Source organism: Macaca mulatta, chromosome 7 (genome assembly GCF_049350105.2).
Source record: "Macaca mulatta isolate MMU2019108-1 chromosome 7, T2T-MMU8v2.0, whole genome shotgun sequence".
NCBI classification, from domain to species: Eukaryota; Metazoa; Chordata; class Mammalia; order Primates; family Cercopithecidae; genus Macaca; species Macaca mulatta.
In genome coordinates, this window is record NC_133412.1 from 137468875 (window position 1) to 137488119 (window position 19245).

Genomic DNA, 19245 nt, shown 5'->3' on the forward strand with positions numbered 1-19245 from the left:
TGAACCCTCTCAGAATTCCATTCTCTGGTCAGTAGTCAGCCTTCAGTCAAAGCATTGCCCCTGTTCTGTAAAGTTCTGTGCATAGTTCCTAAGCTTCTGCAGGGGATGATCTTTGCTCTTACTCTGAGGAATAACAGTAATTTTTTGTTTGTTTGTTTTTCTGTTTTTTGAGACAAAGTTTCGCTCTTGTTGCTCAGATTGGAGTGCAATGGCACCATCTCGGGTCACTGCAACCTCCGCCTCCTGGGTTCAAGTGATTCTCCTGCCTCAGCCTCCTGAGTAGCTGGGATTACAGGTGTGTGCCACCACTCCCGACTAATTTTTTGTATGTTTAGTGGAGACAGGGTTTCACCATCTTGGCCAGGTTGGTCTCAAACTTCTGACCTCAGGTGATCCACCCGCCTTGGCCTCCCAAAGTGCTGGGATTACAGGCATAAGCCACCATGCCCGACTCTAAAATATATTTCTTATGAAGAAAGCTGTGCAGTTATTCAAGTGCTTCTAGAGAGAGATCAGAAATGGTAGAGAAATGGCCGGGTGCAGTGGCTCATGCCTGTAATCCCAGCACTTTGGAAGGCTGAGGCCAGTGGATCACTTGACCCCAGGAGTTAGAAACCAGCCTGGGCAACACAGCGAGACCTGTCTCAAAAAGAAATCGTAGGCCGGATGCGGTGGCTCATGCCTGTAATCCCAGCACTTTGGGAGGCCCAGGTGGGTGGGTTACCTAGGTCGCAACATGGAGAAACACCATCTGTACTAAAAATACAAAATTAGCCTGGCGTGGTGGCGCATGCCTGTAATCCCAGCTACTTGGGAGGTTGAGACAGGAGAATCGCTTGAACCCAGGAGGCAGAGGTTGCGGTGAGCCAAGATTGCGCCATGGCACTCCAGCCTGGGCAAAAAGAGAAAAACTCCATCTGGGGTGGGGAGGGGGGGTAGAAAGAAAGAAATGGTACATAAATGAAGAGAAAAACAATCCTGTGTTAAGTTCTGCAGTATTTCCCATGGTTGAGGTCAATTTTGAAGCCATTCTTTTAAAGGTGAAATTTGGGTGTGAATAGCTGCCTGCCACCACTGGTAATATTGTGACAATCAGGAGGTTCTGTCAGAGGCATTAGAACCAGAGCAACTCCATCTTGAGTAGGGGTTGGGTAAAGTAAGGCTCAGAACTACTGGCTGCATTCCCAGGACTTAGGCATTCTTAGTCACAGGATGAGATAAGAGGTCAGCACAAGATACAGATCACAAAGACCCTGCTGATAAAACAGAATAAAACAGAACGCGATAAAGAAGACAGCCAAAACCTACCAAGATAGTGACAAAGCTGACCTCTGGTTGTCCTCTGTGCTTATTATACACTAATTATAATGCATCAGCATGCTAAAAGACTCTCCCACCAGTGCCATGACAGTTTATAAATACCATGGCAACATCAAGAAGTTATCCTATACAGTCTAAAAAAAGGAGGAACCCTCAGTTCTGAGAAATGCCTGCCCCTTTCCAGAAAACTGATGAATAATCCACCCCTTGTTTAGAATATAATCAAGAAATAAATATAAATATACTCAGTTAAGCAGCCCATACTGTGATTCTACCTATGGAGTAGCCATTCTTTATTCCTTTACTTTCCCAATAAACTTGCTTTCACTTTATGGACTTGACCCTAATTCTTTCTTGCGTGAGGTCCAAGAACCCTCTCTTGGGGTCTAGATTGGGACCCATTCCCAGTAACAGTTCCACATGGATGCAGCTTTCTTTAGGGTAATATTCACATTACCCAAATGTCATTAAAAAAATTTTTTAATAACATCCTTCTGTGTTGTTATATATAAAACATATCTCTTTTTAAACATTTTTAAATTTTGGAGACAGGGTCTTGCTATGTTGCTCAGGCTGGTCTCAAACTGGTCCCAAGCTATCCTCCTGCCTCATCCTCCCAAGTATCTGGGACTATAGGTGGCATCTGGCTACAGTATGTTTCCTTCTTTATTTTATTTGAGATGGAGTCTTGCTCTGTCACCCAGGCTGGAGTGCAGTGGTGCAATCACAACTCACTGCAAGCTCTGCCTCCTGGGTTCATGCCATTCTCCTGCCTCAGCCTCCCAAGTAGCTGGAACTGCAGGCGCCCGCCACCAGGCCTGGCTAATTTTTTTGTATTTTTAGTAGAGACGGGGTTGCACCGTGTTAGCCAGGATGGTCTTGATCTCCAACCTTGTGATCCGCCTGCCTCAGCCTCCCAGGGTGCTGGGATTACAGGAGTGAACCACTGTGCCCGGCCTACAGTATGTTTCTTGAAAATGCTAAGCATTAGTTTTCTTTTTTTTTTAAAATCTTGTCTTGTACTGAAATGACTATACTGAAACCGCCTGTGCAAAACTATGCCTGAGACAGTGAAAGAGATCTAACTTAACTGACTCCATCTTGTTTCTAACCTCCAAACTGTCCTTGTGCATTCCTGGGTGTAGGCTGAACTAACTTTGGGAGAAACTTACTTTATAGTTTATAGTTTAAAACAAAGGGCCGGGCGCGGTGGCTCAAGCCTGTAATCCCAGCACTTTGGGAGGCCGAGACGGGTGGATCACGAGGTCAGGAGATTGAGACCATCCTGGCTAACACGGTGAAACCCCGTCTCTACTAAAAATTACAAAAACCTAGCCGGGCGAGGTGGCGGGCGCCTGTAGTCCCAGCTGCTCGGGAGGCTGAGGCAGGAGAATGGCGGGAACCCGGGAGGCGGAGCTTGCAGTGAGCTGAGATGTGGCCACTGCACTCCAGCCTGGGCGACAGAGTGAGACTCCGTCTCAAAAAAAAAAAAAAAAAAAAAACAAAAAAAACCAAAGACGACAGTCCTTTCCCAAAGCAGACCTCCTTCTTGCCTGGAGACTAGATTGCCTTGGTAGGACTAACGTTAGCCACAAGATTAGAAATTATGGTTTAGGAGTCATGCAGCTGGGGGTTACAAGATTCTGACCCTCCCTAAACTGCTCCTAAGATTAGTACTTGAGATATTTTGCAGACCCTGCACTTGATGGGTCAGCTGGCACCACCATAAAGTGGCTCATCTGATCTTGAAGTCCCCACCCAGGAATTGACTCAGCTCAAGAAGACAGCTTCCATTCCCTATGATTTCATCTCTGACCAATCAGCACTCATGGTTCACGGGCTTCCTCCCACCCAGCATGTTGTCCTTAAAAACTCTGAAGGCAGAATGCTCGTGGATACAGATTTGAGTAATAATAAAACTCTGGTCTCCCGCACAGCCAGGTCTGCATGAATTTATCTTTCCCTATTGCAATCCCCCTGTCTTGAGAAATCGTCTCTGTCTAGGCAGCGAGCAAGGTGTGGCCGGGCACGGTGGCTCAAGCCTGTAATCCCAGCACTTTGGGAGGCCGAGACGGGCGGATCACGAGGTCAGGAGATCGAGACCATCCTGGTTAACACGGTGAAACCCCGTCTCTACTAAAAAATACAAAAAACTAGCCGGCCGAGGTGGCGGACGCCTGTAGTCCCAGCTACTCGGGAGGCGGAGGCAGGAGAATGGCGTGAACCCGGGAGGCGGAGCTTGCAGTGAGCTGAGATCCTGCCACTGCACTCCAGCCTGGGTGACAGCGCGAGACTCCGTCTCAAAAAAAAAAAAAATAAAAAATAAAAATAAAGTAATTATTGAAATTGTCGGGTTTATCATGTTATTTATTGTTTTTCCCATCTATTCTCTGTTCCTTTACTACTACTCTACCACTTTAATTTGGATTTAAAAAGTTTTTGTTTGTTCATTTATTTTTTGAGAGGGAGTCTCACTCTATTGCCCAGGCTGGAACGCAGTAGCGCTATCGCAGCTCACTGCAACCTGATTCCCTGGTTCAAACAATTCTCCTGCCTCAGCCTCCCCAGAAGCTGGAATTACAGGCACGTGCCACCACGCCTAGTTAATTTTTGTATTTTTAGTAGAGATGGGGTTTCATCATGTTGGCCAGGCTGGTCTGGAACTCCTGGCCTCAAGTGGTCCACCCGGCTCGGCCTCCCAAAGTGCTGGGATTACAGGCATACAGGCATGAGCCACTGCGTCCGGCCTTGGATTAATAAAGTTTTTTATTTCACTTTTCTTCCATATTAAGTTTTTAATATCTTTTAAATTATTGTTTAGTTGTTAAGCTGGATTTTGTGATTACATAATGCATATTTGATTTATTACATTCTACTTTTTTCTTTTTTTTTTTTTGAGACGGAGTCTTGCTCTGTCGCCCAGGCTGGAGTGCAGTGGCGCAATCTCGGCTCACTGCAAGCTCCGCCTCCCGGGTTCACGCCATTCTCCTGCCTCAGCCTCCCGAGTAGCTGGGACTACAGGCGCCCGCCACTGCGCCCAGCTAATTTTTTCTATTTTTAGTAGAGACGGGGTTTCACCATGGTCTCGATCTCCTGACCTTGTGATCCGCCCGCCTCGGCCTCCCAAAGTGCTGGGATTACAGGCGTGAGCCACCGCGCCCGGCCTACTTTTTTCTTTTTTCTTTTTTTTTTCTTGAGAGTCTCGCTCTGTCGTCCAGGCTAGAGTGCAGTGGCGCGATCTCGGCTCACTGCAACGTCTGCCTCCCAGGTGCAAGCTATTCTTGTGCTTCAGCATCCCAAGTAGCTTGGATTACAGATGCGTGCCACCATACCTGGCTAATTTTTGTATTTTTAGTAGAGGTGGGTTTCACCATGTTGGCCAGGCTGATCTTGAACTCTTGACCTCAAATGATCCGCTCTCCTCAGCCTCCCAAAGTACTCGGATTACAGGTGTGAGCCACCATGCCCAGTCTATTACATTCTACTTTAATACTTTTGTGGTACCCCCTAAATAAAACATTTATGATAGCATAACTCCATCTACTATTTCTTGCCCTTGTACTTTTGATATATATTTTACTTTTTCATATGTTATAAATTGTATAGAATTTTTTAAATTAACTGTCAGCACGAATTTCTATTTACCCTTTCTTTACTCCTTATTCTACCCTACAGTTCTCTGTAGCCACCAAGGATCATTTTCCTTCATCCTGAAAAATTGCCTGGTGTGTTTCTTAATAGTGTAGTTCTTCTGACAATAAATGTTTTCTTTATTTTTCTTCTGAAACCATGTTTATTTCATCTTCAATTCTGAAAGATAATTTCACTGAGCATAGATTCTGGGTTGTCAGTATTTTTTCTTTCAGCACTTTAAGATGCCATTCAATTATCTTCTAACTTTTGGCTGGGCACAGTGGCTCATGCCTATAATCCCAGCACCTTGGGAGGCTGAGGTGGAAGGATCGCTTGAGCCCAGCAACTCAAGACCATCCTGGACAACAAAGTGAGACCTTGTATCTACAAAAAAAAATTTAAAAATTAGCTGGGCATGGTGGTATGTGCCTGTGGTACCTGCTACTCAGAAGGCTGAGTCAGGAGCATCACTTATGCCCAGGTGTTTGAGGTTGCAGTAAGCCATGATTGTACCACTGCATTCCAGTCTGGGTGAGAGAGTAAGATCCCATCTCAAAAAAAGGAGCTGCCTCAGCAATTACAGAGGCTGGCGTCAGGGTGGTGGCATGTATCTATAGTCCCAACTACTCAGGAAGATCACTTGAGCCCAGGAGTTCAAGGTTGCAGTGAGCTATGATTGTGTTACTGCACTCTGGCCTGGGCAACAGAGTAAAATCCTGTCAAAAAAAAAAAAAAAAAAAAATCCTGGAAGTATAATTATAATGTCAAAGAAAATACAAATTTAAAACTTTCAGGCCAGGCATGGTGGTTCACACCTGTACCAATCCCAGCACTTTGGGAGGCCAAGGCAGGCAGATCACGAGGTCAAGAGATTGAGACCATCCTGGCCAACATGGTGAAACCCTGTCTCTACTAAAAGTACAAAAATTAGCTGGGCATGGTGGCGCCGCCTGCAGTCCCAGCTACTCAGGAGGCTGAGGCAGGAGAATTGCTTGAACCTGGGAGGCAGAGATTTCAGTGAGCCGAGATCGCGCAACTCTCCAGCCAGTCGAGTGACTGGCTGTTTTCGTAGATATTATCAAATTACCCCTCAAAAAGGCTGTAAAAATGGGGCTTCTGCAAAAAGTAAACATTTTTTCTAGCAACTGCCTTTATAAGCATTTAGGTAAAAATATTTTGTCCTTCTATTCTCTTTGAAAGATTGATTTTCATTCTTTATTTGACCAATTTGCAACAGTTGACAGAATTAATTACCCCTTTTTCCACGAAACACATTCTTCCCTTGTCTTCTGGTTTTTTTTTTTTTTTGAGACAGAGTCTCACTCTGTTGCTCAGGCTGGAGTAGAGTGGCACGATCTCGGCTCACTGCAACCTCTGCCCCTTGAGTTCAAGCAATTCTCCTGCCTCAGCCTCCCTAGGAACTGGGATTACAGGCGTGCACTACCACACCTGGCTAGTTTTTGTATTTTTAGTAGAGACAGGGGTTTCGCCATGTTTGTCAGGCTGGTCTCGAACTCCTAACCTCAAGTGATCCACCTGCCTCGGCCTCCCAAAGTGCTGGGATTATAGGTGTGAGACACCGTGCCAGGCCTCTTCACTTGTCTTCTAAGGTGGGATGCTCTTGGGGTTTTCCTTAGAACACTCTGGACTCTCCTTTTAAGAGACAGGGTCTTGCTCTGTTGCCTAGGTTGGAGTGCAGTGGGATGATTATAGCTTACTGAAGTCTCCAACTCCTAGGCTCACAGGATCCTCCCACCTCAGCCTTCTGAGTAACGGACTATAGGCACATGGCACCATGCCCAGCTAATTTTTAAAATTTTAATTAATAATTTATTTTGAGATGGAGTCTCACTCTGTCTCCCAGGTTGGAGTGAAGTGGCACAATCTTGGCTCACTGCAACCTCTGCCTCCTGGGTTCAAGGGATTCTCCTGCCTCGGCCTCCCGAGTAGCTGAGATTACAGGCGCCAGCTGTCACACCCGGCTAATTTTTATATTTTTAGTAGAGATAGGGTTTCACTGTGTTGGCCAAGTTGGTCTCGAACTCCTGACCTCAGCTGATCCGCCCACCTCGGCCTCCAAAGTACTTGGATTATAGGCAAGTTTTTTAGTTTTTATTTTTGTAGAGACAGGGTCTTGCTATGTTGCTCAGGCTGTTCTACAAACTCCTGGATTCAAGTGATCTTCCTGTATTTGGTCTCCCAAAGTGGACTCTCCTTTGCAATCTTCCTTCTTGGTTCCTCCTGTCTCCTTGCATTCTGAACACTGAAAGGTTCTAGGTGTTAGTCTTTGGTCCTCTCTCTACCTACACTCATTCCCTTGGTTGGATCTCATTCAGTCTCATGGATTTAAATATCTTCTCTCCATTTGGATGTCTAAGAGAAATCTAAAAATGTCTAAAGCTGAATTCATAATCTTTTTTTTTTTTGAGATAGAGTCTCACTCTGTTACTGAGGCTGGACTGCAGTTGTGCAATATCAGCTCACGACAACCTCCACCTCCTGGATTCAAGCAATTCTTTTTTTTTTTTTGAGACGGTGTCTCGCTGTGTCACCCAGGCTGGAGTGCAGTGGCCCGATCTCGGCTCACTGCAAGCTCCGCCTCCCGGGTTTACGCCATTCTCCTGCCTCAGCCTCCGAGTAGCTGGGACTACAGGCGCCCGCCACCACGCCCGGCTAGTTTTTTGTATTTTTAGTAGAGACGGGGTTTCACCATGTTAGCCAGGATGGTCTCGATCTCCTGACTTCGTGATCCACCCGCCTCGGCCTCCCAAAGTACTGGGATTACAGGCTTGAGCCACCGCGCCCGGCCTAGCAATTCTTGTCTCACAGCCTCCCATGTAGCTGGGATTACAGGCACTTGCCACCATGACCAGCTAATTTTTGTATTTTTAGTAGAGACGGGGTTTCACCATGTTGGCCAGGCTGGTCTTGAACTCTTGGCCTTAGGTGATCCACCTGCCTCAGCCAACCAAAGTGCTAGAATTACAGGTGTGAGCCACCACACCCAGCCTCGAATTCATAATCTTAACCCCAAAACCTAGTCCTTCTGCATTTTACCTTATTTCACCTCAGCGAATGGCAATCCCATTTCTCCAGGTGCTCAAAGCAAATCCTCGCTTTCTTTCTTTTACATTCCAAGTTCCTCTCTTCATTAAGGTTTCTGCTCAGGTCGGATGCCCAAAGAAATCTCTCTTACCACATTTCTGAGACAACACTCTCCCACCTCCCAGCATCACTGCCTATACTCTTAGCTTGCCTATTTTTAAAACATAGCATGTCATAATCTCTAAAATTAGCCTATGTATTTCTTTACTTGATCGTTGTCTCCTCCACCAGAATATGAGCTAAGAGCAGAAATTTTGCTGGTTTACTGGGGTATCTCTAGCATCTAACAGCAGTGCTGTTGGCATAGTGGCCACTCAATAATTATTTGCTCCATGAATGAATGATTTATGCAACTCATACATAGATACTGTCAAAACCCAGCCTGTTGAGATGGTAAAGGCGGTAGATTTAGAGATGAAACATCAGATATGGGGCCTATACCAGCTACAACTATGCAGCTTTGGGTGTTATCCTTCAAAGTCTATCCCTCTCTGTAAAATGGGGTTTCTGCCATCTTCCTCAACAAATAAGAAAGCTGGAATAGTCAATATCTATTTGGTAGTATAAGACAAAAGATTCACTATCTGTAATTTACCAGAAACATTTCCTTCAATTTTCTTCTTAATTTCACCTGTTTAGGTACAACACGAGTGTGTTTTACGGTTATTATTATGACATCATTATATTACTAAGTCTGTGCCTTTAACATATCACTTGTGCAAACTTTAAGAATAGTAACTTTAAGGCCACGCACGCTGGCTCATGTCCATTATCCCGGCATTTTGGGAGGCCGAGGCAGACTAATCCCTTGAGATCAAGACCAGTCTGGTCAACATAGTGAAACCCCAACTCTATCAGAAATAGAAAAGTTAGCTGGCATGGTGGCATGCGCCTGTGGTCCAAGCTACTCGGGGGCTGAGGTGGGAGGATCATTTGAACCCAGGAGGCAGAGGCTACAAAGACCGGAGATCCTGCCACTGCACTCCAGCCGGAGCAACACAGCGAGACTCCGTCTCAAAAACAAACAAACAAAAAACAAAACCAAAAAATATATATATATTAGAAATAATTACCAGAAACAGAAAATCACGAGATTATCTAATCCCATATATGGGGCTACTATAAATAACCTCAGAATTTAGAAATAAGAAAAAAATACTAAAAGCCCCCAAATTAATAAAAAATCAGTTTTAGGCCAGGTGCGGTGGCTCACGCCTGTAATCCCAGCACTCTGGGAGACCGAGGCGGGTGGATCACAAGGTCAGGAGTTCAAGACCAGCCTGGCCAAGATGGTGAAACCCCCTCTCTACTAAAAATACAAAAATTAGCCGGGCGTGGTGGCGGGCTAACTAGGTGGCGCCTGTAATCCCAGCCACTTGGGAAACTGAGGCAGAGAACAGATTGTACCCAGGAAGCTGAGGTTGCTCCATCCTGGGCGACAGAGTAAGACTCCGTCTCAGAAAAAAAAAAAAAAGTTTTAGATGAGCTCTGCCATTAGTTGAAACAGGCCACCGTCAGAAACAGCCTGTAAAAGAAACCTGGTATCTGGTCAAGTCCTAAGTGACCTGAACCAAGCATCTTCAGGACCATACTGGGATGACTGTAACCTGAGCGCAGTTCCTCCAGCAGAGCAGGAACATTCATCCGACTCAGTAACTCAAGGGGCCAGTCCTCTCCAGCATCCCAGCTGCCCTGTCAGGCTCCCCAGGCAATCGCCCATCTTATTCCCTCTCCAGCGTGGACGCCTAAGGGGAGGGAGCGTCCCTCCTCGAGGGTCAACTGGCATCTAGCTTATGAAGCCCGCTTGGATTCTCCAACCCCAGACCTGCGGCGGGGCGGGGACGTGGGGGTGACAAAATCTAGACTACGACCCTCCCTGAGCCCTGGCAAACACGGGGTGACCCCAACACCGAGGAGGCCATGAGCGCTACAGCTATGACACTCCTTCCAGCTCGGAGGGGCCTGAAACAGCGGGCTGCGCTTCACCCAGGGCTGAGCGTCAGATTCAGCTGAGGAGATTCTAAAAGCCCGGTACTGGGCCCAGACCCAGGCCCTCCAGAGCAGAACGCAGAGGGGCCCGACCCCAGTCTGGTGGCGTAGGTGTGTGACAAAGTATGAAGGCGCGCCAAGCTCTCCAGTTTCACATGTGCTGTCGAGTCCAGCGCCCGCCACGCTCCAGGGTGGGGACCCGCCCAAAACTCCCTGGAAGCCAGGCGATTGAGACCCCGCCACCGCGTCCCCAAAGACTGGGCGGATACTGGAGAAGCGCCTCCCGAACCCGCCAAACTGTCTCCCGCGAGACTGTCCCGCCCCAGCCCCGCCCCGTAACTCTACTCCCTGATTGGCTGGAATTGGGGCCGGGTACCAGAGTCCTTTCCAGCTTAGTCTTCGGCCGGGTTTCCCGCCGAATGCAAAGGCGCACTGTGGACTGGCTCTTTCTTTCCGCCAATCATATCCGCCAGCCATTCATCACCGATTTTCTTCATCTTCCCCTCCCTCTTCCGTCCCTCAGGCCCCAACCCTTTAGCTCTCAGCTGGTTAAGGGACACCGGGCCTTCCGGGCTGCGCATGCGCTGCCGCGTCTGCCAAGAAGCGGGCAGGGGCGCAGGCGCAGTAGTGTGATCCCCTGGCCAGTCCCTAAGCACGTGGGTTGGGCTGTCCTGCTTGGCTGCAGAGGGACTGGAACCTCGATATTGGTGGTGTCCATCGTGGGCAGCGGACTAATAAAGGCTATGGCGCCAGCAGAAATCCTGAACGGGAAGGAGATCTCCGCGTAAGCACCTGACATTTTTGTTGAGTGTGGGGCTGTGGACTAGGGCTCTGAGGGTGTACAGGTCCCCCGGACCCATTTTTTGCGGGAGGGACACTTGTAACGGAAGAGTTAGGCCTATAATACCGGAAGACCTGCAGCCAAAGAAGGAGATCCCGAGCACAACCTGCATTTGCAAGTGGACTGCTTAGTGGCTGTAAGCCGCTGGCTCCTGTGCTTCGGGGAAAAGTCCTGTGCCGACTATACTCCCAAACGCGCAGCTGCTGGTGACTTTCTGCCGAGAGAGAGGGTAGTTGCGGCTTCCTGGAGACCCCCTAGTCAGAACTCAGAAATCCAATCTACTTAGTTCCCGTTAATTTGGAGGTGAGTAGATGGAGACTAGTGAGGTGACAAGGCTTGACAAGACCACAAGGCTGATAATGACAGAGGGTCCTTCCAGCTCATAGCTTTTCCCACTATATCATGGTCTTATCATATGCTAAGTGAAATCTAATACATTTTTCCTTTCTCTTCAATCTCGTGCTTCTCTCTAACAGCCATCTCTGTGCCTTGGTCCTAGAGTTACTTGAAACTTAATTTGGCTCCTGAGTCCTGAGAATATTCTGCATTCCACTTGACCTCTGCCTGTTCTACCCTTGCGGGACATCTGATTGCTTAATTAGTGGGTATCGTTGCCATCTTTACTCCCAGGAAGTAACACTGGCAGCTTTTTGTCTGGGAGGTGACTGGTGAGGAAAAATGAGAGTAGAAGGAAGAGGGAAAGATATATTCTATCTAGTAGAGGAAGGAGGGAAAGATATATTCTGTGTGACCTTACTGAGTTTGCTCTTGGGACCTTTCACATCACCAGTTATTTAAGTAACTGTTGCCAGTCACAGCAGTTACTAAATTGTAATTGTCCTGTAACTCCTAACTTTGTAATAGAGGTTTTTGAGTGAATTACAAAGTCATTGGTGGTGAAAAGGCTGGGCCCAGTGTCTCATGCCTGTAATTCCAGCACTTTGGGAGGCCAAGGCAGGTGGATCACCTGAGGTCTGGAGCTCAAGACCAGCCTATCCAACATGGTGAAACCCCATCTCTACCAAAAATACAAAAGATTAGCCGAGTGTGGTGGCAGGTACCTGTAATCCCAGCTACTTGGGAGGCTGAGGCAGGAGAATCGCTTGAACCCGGGGCTGGGGGGGGCGGAGGTTGCAGTGATCGAGATGCACCTTTGCATTCCAGCCTGGGCAACAAGAGCGAAACTCCGTCTAAAAAAAAAAAAGAAATCACAATACTTATTGCTTAGTGCTTTTCAAATGTGGCTTGCTAAACTGTATTTCTGCGTGACTTTTCTTTTTTGTTTGCCAGTATTCGAACTTCCTTTTCCAGTGGCTTTTTTTTTTGATATAAAAATCTTCCTTTTAGAAGGACTGTGAAGAGATAATTCAGTGCATAATAACAGTGTAGATAATTTACTGCAAAAATAATGCACCTTGGCCGGCACTGAGAACAGGTGCTCACTGAATATGCTTTCGTTGATTGGAGAGCAAATTAAATATGTTTATCAACTCCATAAGGGCAAATACATGTATTGTCTTATTTTTGTCTATATCCTAAACACCTAGAAACCCTCTTTCATGCCTTACTACTTGTGTGGTTTTAAGCAAATTAATTAACCTCTCTGTGCCAAAGTTTCCTCAGATGTTAAGTAAAAGTCATGTCTAGGTCATTGGGATGTCAGTAGAATTAAATGGGTTCCTAACAGATGATCATTTAGAATTCTTTCTGGCACATGATAAGTATTCGATATATGTTGTATTAATGATCAGTAATTAGTTAATGTATATATGAATGATTCATTATCTTTTTTTTTTTTTTTTTTTTACGTGGTAGCTGCTGCCTTGAGATCTTTTTTTTTTTTTTTGAGATGAAGTCTTGCTGTGTCCAATTTGGCTCGCTGCAACCTCTGCCTCCTGCGTTCAAGCAATTCTCTCTCTCTCACATCAGCCTCCTGAGTAGCTGGGATTACAGGTGCCTGCCATCACGCCTAGCTAATTTTTTTTTTTTTTTTTTTTTTTTGAGACGGAGTCTCGCTCTGCCGCCCAGGCTGGAGTGCAGTGGCCAGATCTCAGCTCACTGCAGGCTCCGCCTCCCGGGTTCACGCAATTCTCCTGCCTCAGCCTCCCCAGTAGCTGGGACTACAGGCGCCCGCCACCTCGCCCGGCTAGTTTTTTGTATTTTTTTTAGTAGAGACGGGGTTTCACCGTGTCAGCCAGGATGGTCTCGATCTCCTGACCTCGTGATCCGCCCGCCTCGGCCTCCCAAAGTGCTGGGATTACAGGCTTGAGCCACCGCGCCCGGCCTTTTTTTTTTTTTTTTTTTGAGATGGAGTTTTACTCTTGTCACCCAGATTGGAGTGCAATGGTGTGATCTCAGCTCACTGCAACCTCTGCCTCCTGGGTTCAAGCGATTCTTCTGCTTTAGCCTCCCAAGTAACTGGGATTACAGGTGTGCCACCATGTCCAGCTAGTTTGTTTGTTTGTTTGAGACAGAGGTTCACTCTTGTTGCCCAGGCTGGAGTGCAGTGGCACAATCTCGGCACACTGCAACCTCCACCTCTCAGGTTCAAGTGATTCTCCTGCCTCAGCCTCCCGAGTAGCTGAGATTACAGGTGTGTGCCACCCCGCCTGGCTAATTTTTGTATTTTTAGTAGAGACAGGCTTTCACCATGTTGGTCAGGCTGGTCTCTAACTCTTGACCCCCCATGATCCACCCACCTCGGCCTCCCAAAATGCTGGGATTACAGGCGTGAGCGACCGCACCAGTCCTAGAATTTCTTAAAAATCCAGCCCACTTCCCACATTCCATCCTGCGGATTAGGAAATCACTGGAGACCAGAAAAGTGGTGTGATTTGTCCAAGGGTGAATGGCAATGGCTCAACTAAAACTAATGTCTTCACTCAGTATATGATGTTTTTCATTCTAACCAGCACTTACTACTTGCTAAAAGGAATTTCATAAGCTTTTCTTTCTTTCTTTCTTTTTTTTTTTTCCAGACAGGGTCTCGCTCTGTTGTTTAGGCTGGAGTGCAATGGCACGATGTTGTCTCACTGTAACCTCTGTCTCCTGGGTTCAAACGATTCTCCCACCTCAGCCTCCCAGGTAGCTGGGACTACGGGCATGTACTACCATGCCCGGCTAATTTTTGTATTTTTAGTAGAGATGGGGTTTCACCATGTTTGTCAGGCTGGTCTTGAACTCCTGACCTCAGGTTTCACCATGTTGGTCAGGCTGGTCTTGAACTTCTGTCCTCAAGTGATCTGTCCGCCTCTGCATCCTAAAGTGCTAGGATTATAGGCGTGAGTCACTGCGCCCAGCGCTTTGCTTTTTCTTTGTAGTCTTCCTCTCATTACCATGTTTCCCACCCTGCTGAGAATGCTATCCCTGACTTTTGTCCTCTTCTATTATTCTCCTTTTATACCTTCCTGGGATCCCGAACATTGACAGAGTTCAGCATTCCAGATTCCTTCTCTACCTGCTCTACTCTGTGGGAAACTGGGTACTTACATGATGGATTTAGTTGCCAAATTATCTTTCTTTGGAAGTAAAAGCCCCATTTCTTCCTTACAGGGAATTCTAAGGTTGCAGCCTGAATTTGACAACTGGGGGAAGGTCCGAGAGGTAGAGACAAGTATCTGTTCTTTGTGGGTATTTATTCACTTACTCAACAAATAGCTGTGTGTGTCCTCTAAGCCAGGCAATCTTCAAAGCTCTGAGACTCTTAACAGTGAACAGCCCAAATCCCTACCCTCATTAAATTTGCATACTGATGGGTAGAGACAGACGTTGAAATAGGTGAAACAAATTGTGAGCTGGTGAGAAGCACAAAGAGAACACCAGAGCAGAAAAGAGGGACAGGAATTTCTGTGGCTTGGTGGCTGCAATTTTAAATATGGGAGTCATAGTCTTTGTAAAAGTGACTTACGGGCAAAGACTTGAAGGAGGTGGAGCCATAAGCCTGCCAATTTTGTGGGGGAAATAGCTCCTGACCAAAAACACAGCCTGTGCCATGGACCTTTGTCCTCACCAGTTAGTAAATTACTGCTTTGGGGGTCAATGGCAATGGCCCTGTGAGAAGCTGACTGAGTAGAGGCTCCTGAGTAGAGGAACTTGACCCTGCCCTGGGCAGAAGTCTTTTAAAAGATTATGCGAAGTGGCTGGGCGGTGGCTCAAGCCTGTAATCGCAGCACTTTGGGAGTGCCGAGACGGGCGGATCACGAGGTCAGGAGATCGAGACCATCCTGGCTAACGCGGTGAAACCCCGTCTCTACTAAAAAATACAAAAAACTAGCCGGGCGAGGTGGCGGGCACCTGTAGTCCGGAGAATGGCATGAACCCGGGAGGTGGAGCTTGCAGTGAGCCGAGATCTGGCCACTGCACTCCAGCCTGGGCGACAGAGCGAGACTGTCTCAAAAAAAAAAAAAAAAAAAAAGATTATGCAAAGTGGGAGAAGGATGTGCATTAGATAGTGTTGGAAGACCCACCTTGCTTTGTAGACAAGAAAGCATAGTTGTTCTGTAAGTACACCTTTCAAAGTGGGGCTTACTACAGTTATATGATTTCTTTGGTTTTCCCTTCCCTTAATTTGCTATAAATTAAGCCTGCTTTCTCCATTGGTGGCATTTTTCTTGATGAAGTCTCCTTTCTAAAGAGACTAGTTGTGAAGAGGCAGATGGTTTGAGTAGGTGCTGCGAGTGTTTGCTGGCCAAGTGCAGGGCAAGTTGGGTATGTTTGTAAGCTCGCTGTGGATGGTAGCTCCAGAGCCTAAGCACGGTGCTGCCTCCTTCTCTGTGCATCACTGGGTCATGCAATTTACCTCTGTGCCTTAGCTTCTGTATATTGGAGTAGTAATGTCACCTAACTCATAAGGTTGTTAGAATTAAATGAGTTAATACCTATAAAGCATTTAGAGAAGTCGTTGGTACACGGTAAGTTTTAGTAAATAGGTACTTAGAAAGTACTCATTGAATAAAAAAGTTATGTGTGTCTTTATCCAGCCTGTACCTTTGGGAGCTGGCTTATAATCTTGAGACTTAAAATTAGAATTTATCCTAGTGATCAAGGATAAAAGTTTGGAACCTTGGCTGTACATTTTAGCTACAGGGCTAGAAGAACTGTTTTTGTAAAAATAATTTGCTTGCCATAGTGAAGGGCAGGTCTTCTTGGTTACTGAGTTAACATGGATAAGGCTTTTACTTTGTCTTGTAGATTAAATACATGTAGGCCCTTTTATGCTTAAAAAGATTTGCCTGGACAGGGCGTGGTGGCTCGTGCCTGTAATCCTAGGACTTTGGGAGGCCAAGGCAGGTGGATCACCTGAGGTCAGGAGTTGGAGACCAGCTTGACTAACATGGTGAAACCCCGTCTCTAGTAAAAATACAAAATTAGCAGGGTGTGGTGGCACATGCCTGTAATCCCAGCTACTCCAGAGGCTGAGGCAGGAGAATGGCTTGAACCTGGGAGGAGGAGGTTGCAGTGAGCCGAGATGGCACCATTGCACTCCAGTCTGGGCAACAAGAGCAAAACTCCATCTCAAAAAAAAAAAAAAAAAAAAAAAAAATTTGCCTGTAATGAACTCCAAAGTGCAGGTTGTTCAAAAGTTACATGGAACCTTGACTGTCATAGCTGGATTGCTTCTGGAAGCCTGTGCAGGAGAGGTCAGAGTTCCAGAGAGGCTGGGACCTTCAGCTAGGACTCCAGCCAGGCTGTTGGGCAGGTAGCAGCGATAGTGCAGCAGAGCCCTGAGCTGGCAGCCAACTGCTATGGTCATGGCACCTGATTGGGGATGTGGTTTGCAAATAAGTGTCTGTCCTTGTCCATCGGGGGGTTGGGATCAGGCAGTTTGGGATTTGGGTAGTGGGGTTCTGAGCAGAGGTGTATGGTTCCCTGTTACATCCCCTATTTTCATGAAGAATCTTCTAGAAGGAAAGCTGGCCTAGCACAGAGGAGGGTCCTTGGAGTGGAGGGAAATGGCTCCCTTCTCCTCTAATTGACTCAGTAGAGGTTGGTAGAATAGAGGTTAGGGGGCAGGGACTGCTTGTGTGGCCTTGGAAAAGTTAGCCTCACTTTCCTCTCTGTGCAGTAGGGATGATGAGAACTGTCTACTTCCTGAGGTTGCCCCAAGGATTAAAAGAATGTAAGACTCTCAAAACAAGCTTCTGTGACATCCCATCCACAGTGCAGAAGGCCCCCATTCCCCCTGCACTGTGCAGTTGGCTCTCCTTTGCTCCCCTTAATTGACCAAAAAGCAGCTTCGGGCACCTTGTAAATCCTTGACCTCGAAGAAGTGGGTGGCTAAAGGTGCCACACTCAAGAATCCTCAGACGCTCAGCTACTACCCTTCCCCTCAATTTTGCAGTTTATGACACTTTAGCCAGAAGCGAAGTGACTTGCGCAGGTGTTCCAAGGTTGGTGGCAGAGGCTCGATGGTGCATTTCTTTCCCTACCATGGGCTTGTCATTGGCTTGCTAGAAGGAATTGCAAACTTCTACCCCCCAGCAGGAGACACCCTGACTTTGGTTCTGCCTGAGGCCTTTCCATTGTGAGGAAATCATTCCACCCCTCAGTCTGGTTGGGAAGCACCCAAACAGATTCTCTTCAAAAAGTCATTTTTGAGGTTATAGTCCAATTTTGACTGGTTAGAGACAGGTCAGACCTACTTACTTTGCTGGCTCAGCCTTTTTTTTTTTTGCCCCTCACCACAAGCCTGGACAGGAGATGGACTGCTTGGTATCTGATGATTGAGAGGTCCCAGGAGATAAGGGAGCATTTCTGTAAAAAGGTTTTGCCAGAGCCTGTTAGGAACTTAATCTTAATCTTGACTGCAATGAATGACTTAACATGATAAGTGATCTTTGGGTTTAGGTGCCCAAATACCAGCCCCTCCTTAGTTAGCAGCCTTTTAGACCTAACCTTTTCTACCTAAGGTTTTCTTTAGTCTTTTTGAAAAGCAGGAAGGCCAGGTCCTTGTGAGGCTTTTCTCATTATGAGCTCTTGGCAGGTTCTTCCCTCCAAGTGGAGAACCCTTACCTTCTCCATTCTTTCTACATTCCCGTCTGATGATCCAGAGGCCTGCAAGGGACCTAGAGTTGTTCACTGGAGCCCTAGTCAGCTCTAGTGGCCAGATCTATGGTTAGGTAATCCTCCAATGGTGAGACTAATTCTCAGAGTTAGGATTAGGAGTCTGCCTGTTCTCACCAGCAGACTTGCTGGTATCACCTCTCCTTTGTTGACATATAGTTAAGCATAGCTTCTTACAGATCCTCGTACTCAGAGCCAACCCTGTCTTGTCTCAAAACTCTTGCTACTGGCAGAAGGTGATAAAATTGTGGCCTAGAGGCCAAATGTTTTTTGTTTGGCTTACAGAATTAGATTACTTCCCAACACATTTATTACTTTACAACATTAGATTACTTCCCAACACATTTATGCCTGTAGTTACACATAAAAATCTGGATGCCTGACTTTTTGAAAGGTATGAAAAGTTTAGCAATACTATGCTGTCTATTCTTCATGCCACCAATTCGTTGGATCTGAGTAGATGCTGCCTGCCCCCTTCATCCTTGAGTGGGTGGGGGTGGGGGAGGTGGGACCTCATTGTTCAGGAATCCTACCACACTTGGTTGCCTGTACCAGGACTCCGAAGGTGCTTTTCTCTTTGAGACCTTTTTCTGAATGAACTTAACGGTCCACTTTTAAAATCCTAAATTTTATAAAGCCTTAACCAATCCAACCCAGTCCATTTATTGCACTAGATCAGAGGTTGTCAAATGGGGCAGTTTTTTACTCCCTCTACCTCAGGGTACTGGGCATGCCTGGAGTCTTTTGGATTGTCATACGGGGAAGGGGTGTACTATTGGCATCTAGCGGTAGAAGCCAGGACTGGTGCTGAGCATCCCGCAGCTGGATAGTCCCCTTAACAAAGGATGATCTGGTCCAAATGTCAGTGGTGCTGAGACTGAAAAACCCTGATCCAGAAGCTTAACATGAGTTATTGTGTCACTGTGCATGTGGATTAATGATGGTCTTTACCCTTACTAAGAATTATAGGATTCATTAAAATTTTACACTATTCTGACTTATTTTCATGTCATAAATATCAAGCAGTTTACCTTTGCTTTCTAAGGGCTTTGAGTTAGAGAGAATTGGATGGAAGAACTTTACATTGTAAACTTCCAATGAAGCATAAAATAGTTTCCTCACATTAAGCTTTCAAATATGTATTTGAGATACCTGTCAAATTTGGTAAATGTTTGGGTTAAATTATAATAATTTTTTGGTAAATATTCTTCAGTGTAATAATAGTACTATTATCAATTGACTGTCTTGTATACTGATATAATGTAGCTTTTGCTATATTAGTGATAGGTGAAAAT

At 46.3% G+C, this 19245-nt stretch overlaps 1 protein-coding gene and 1 pseudogene across 1 annotated transcript in view; one reads left to right on the top strand and one right to left on the bottom strand.

The window, feature by feature from the left end:
• Nucleotides 1–9849: 9849 nt before the first annotated feature.
• LOC144329788 (uncharacterized) lies at nt 9850–10765 on the bottom strand (annotated as a pseudogene).
• The window catches only part of MTHFD1 (methylenetetrahydrofolate dehydrogenase, cyclohydrolase and formyltetrahydrofolate synthetase 1), a 74029-nt gene continuing 65454 nt past the window's right edge, over nt 10671–19245 (top strand). Inside the window, 1 exon segment of the mRNA XM_077941126.1 lies at nt 10671–10831. Within this exon segment, the coding sequence (XP_077797252.1) occupies nt 10791–10831 (41 nt within the window). The 5' untranslated portion in view covers nt 10671–10790.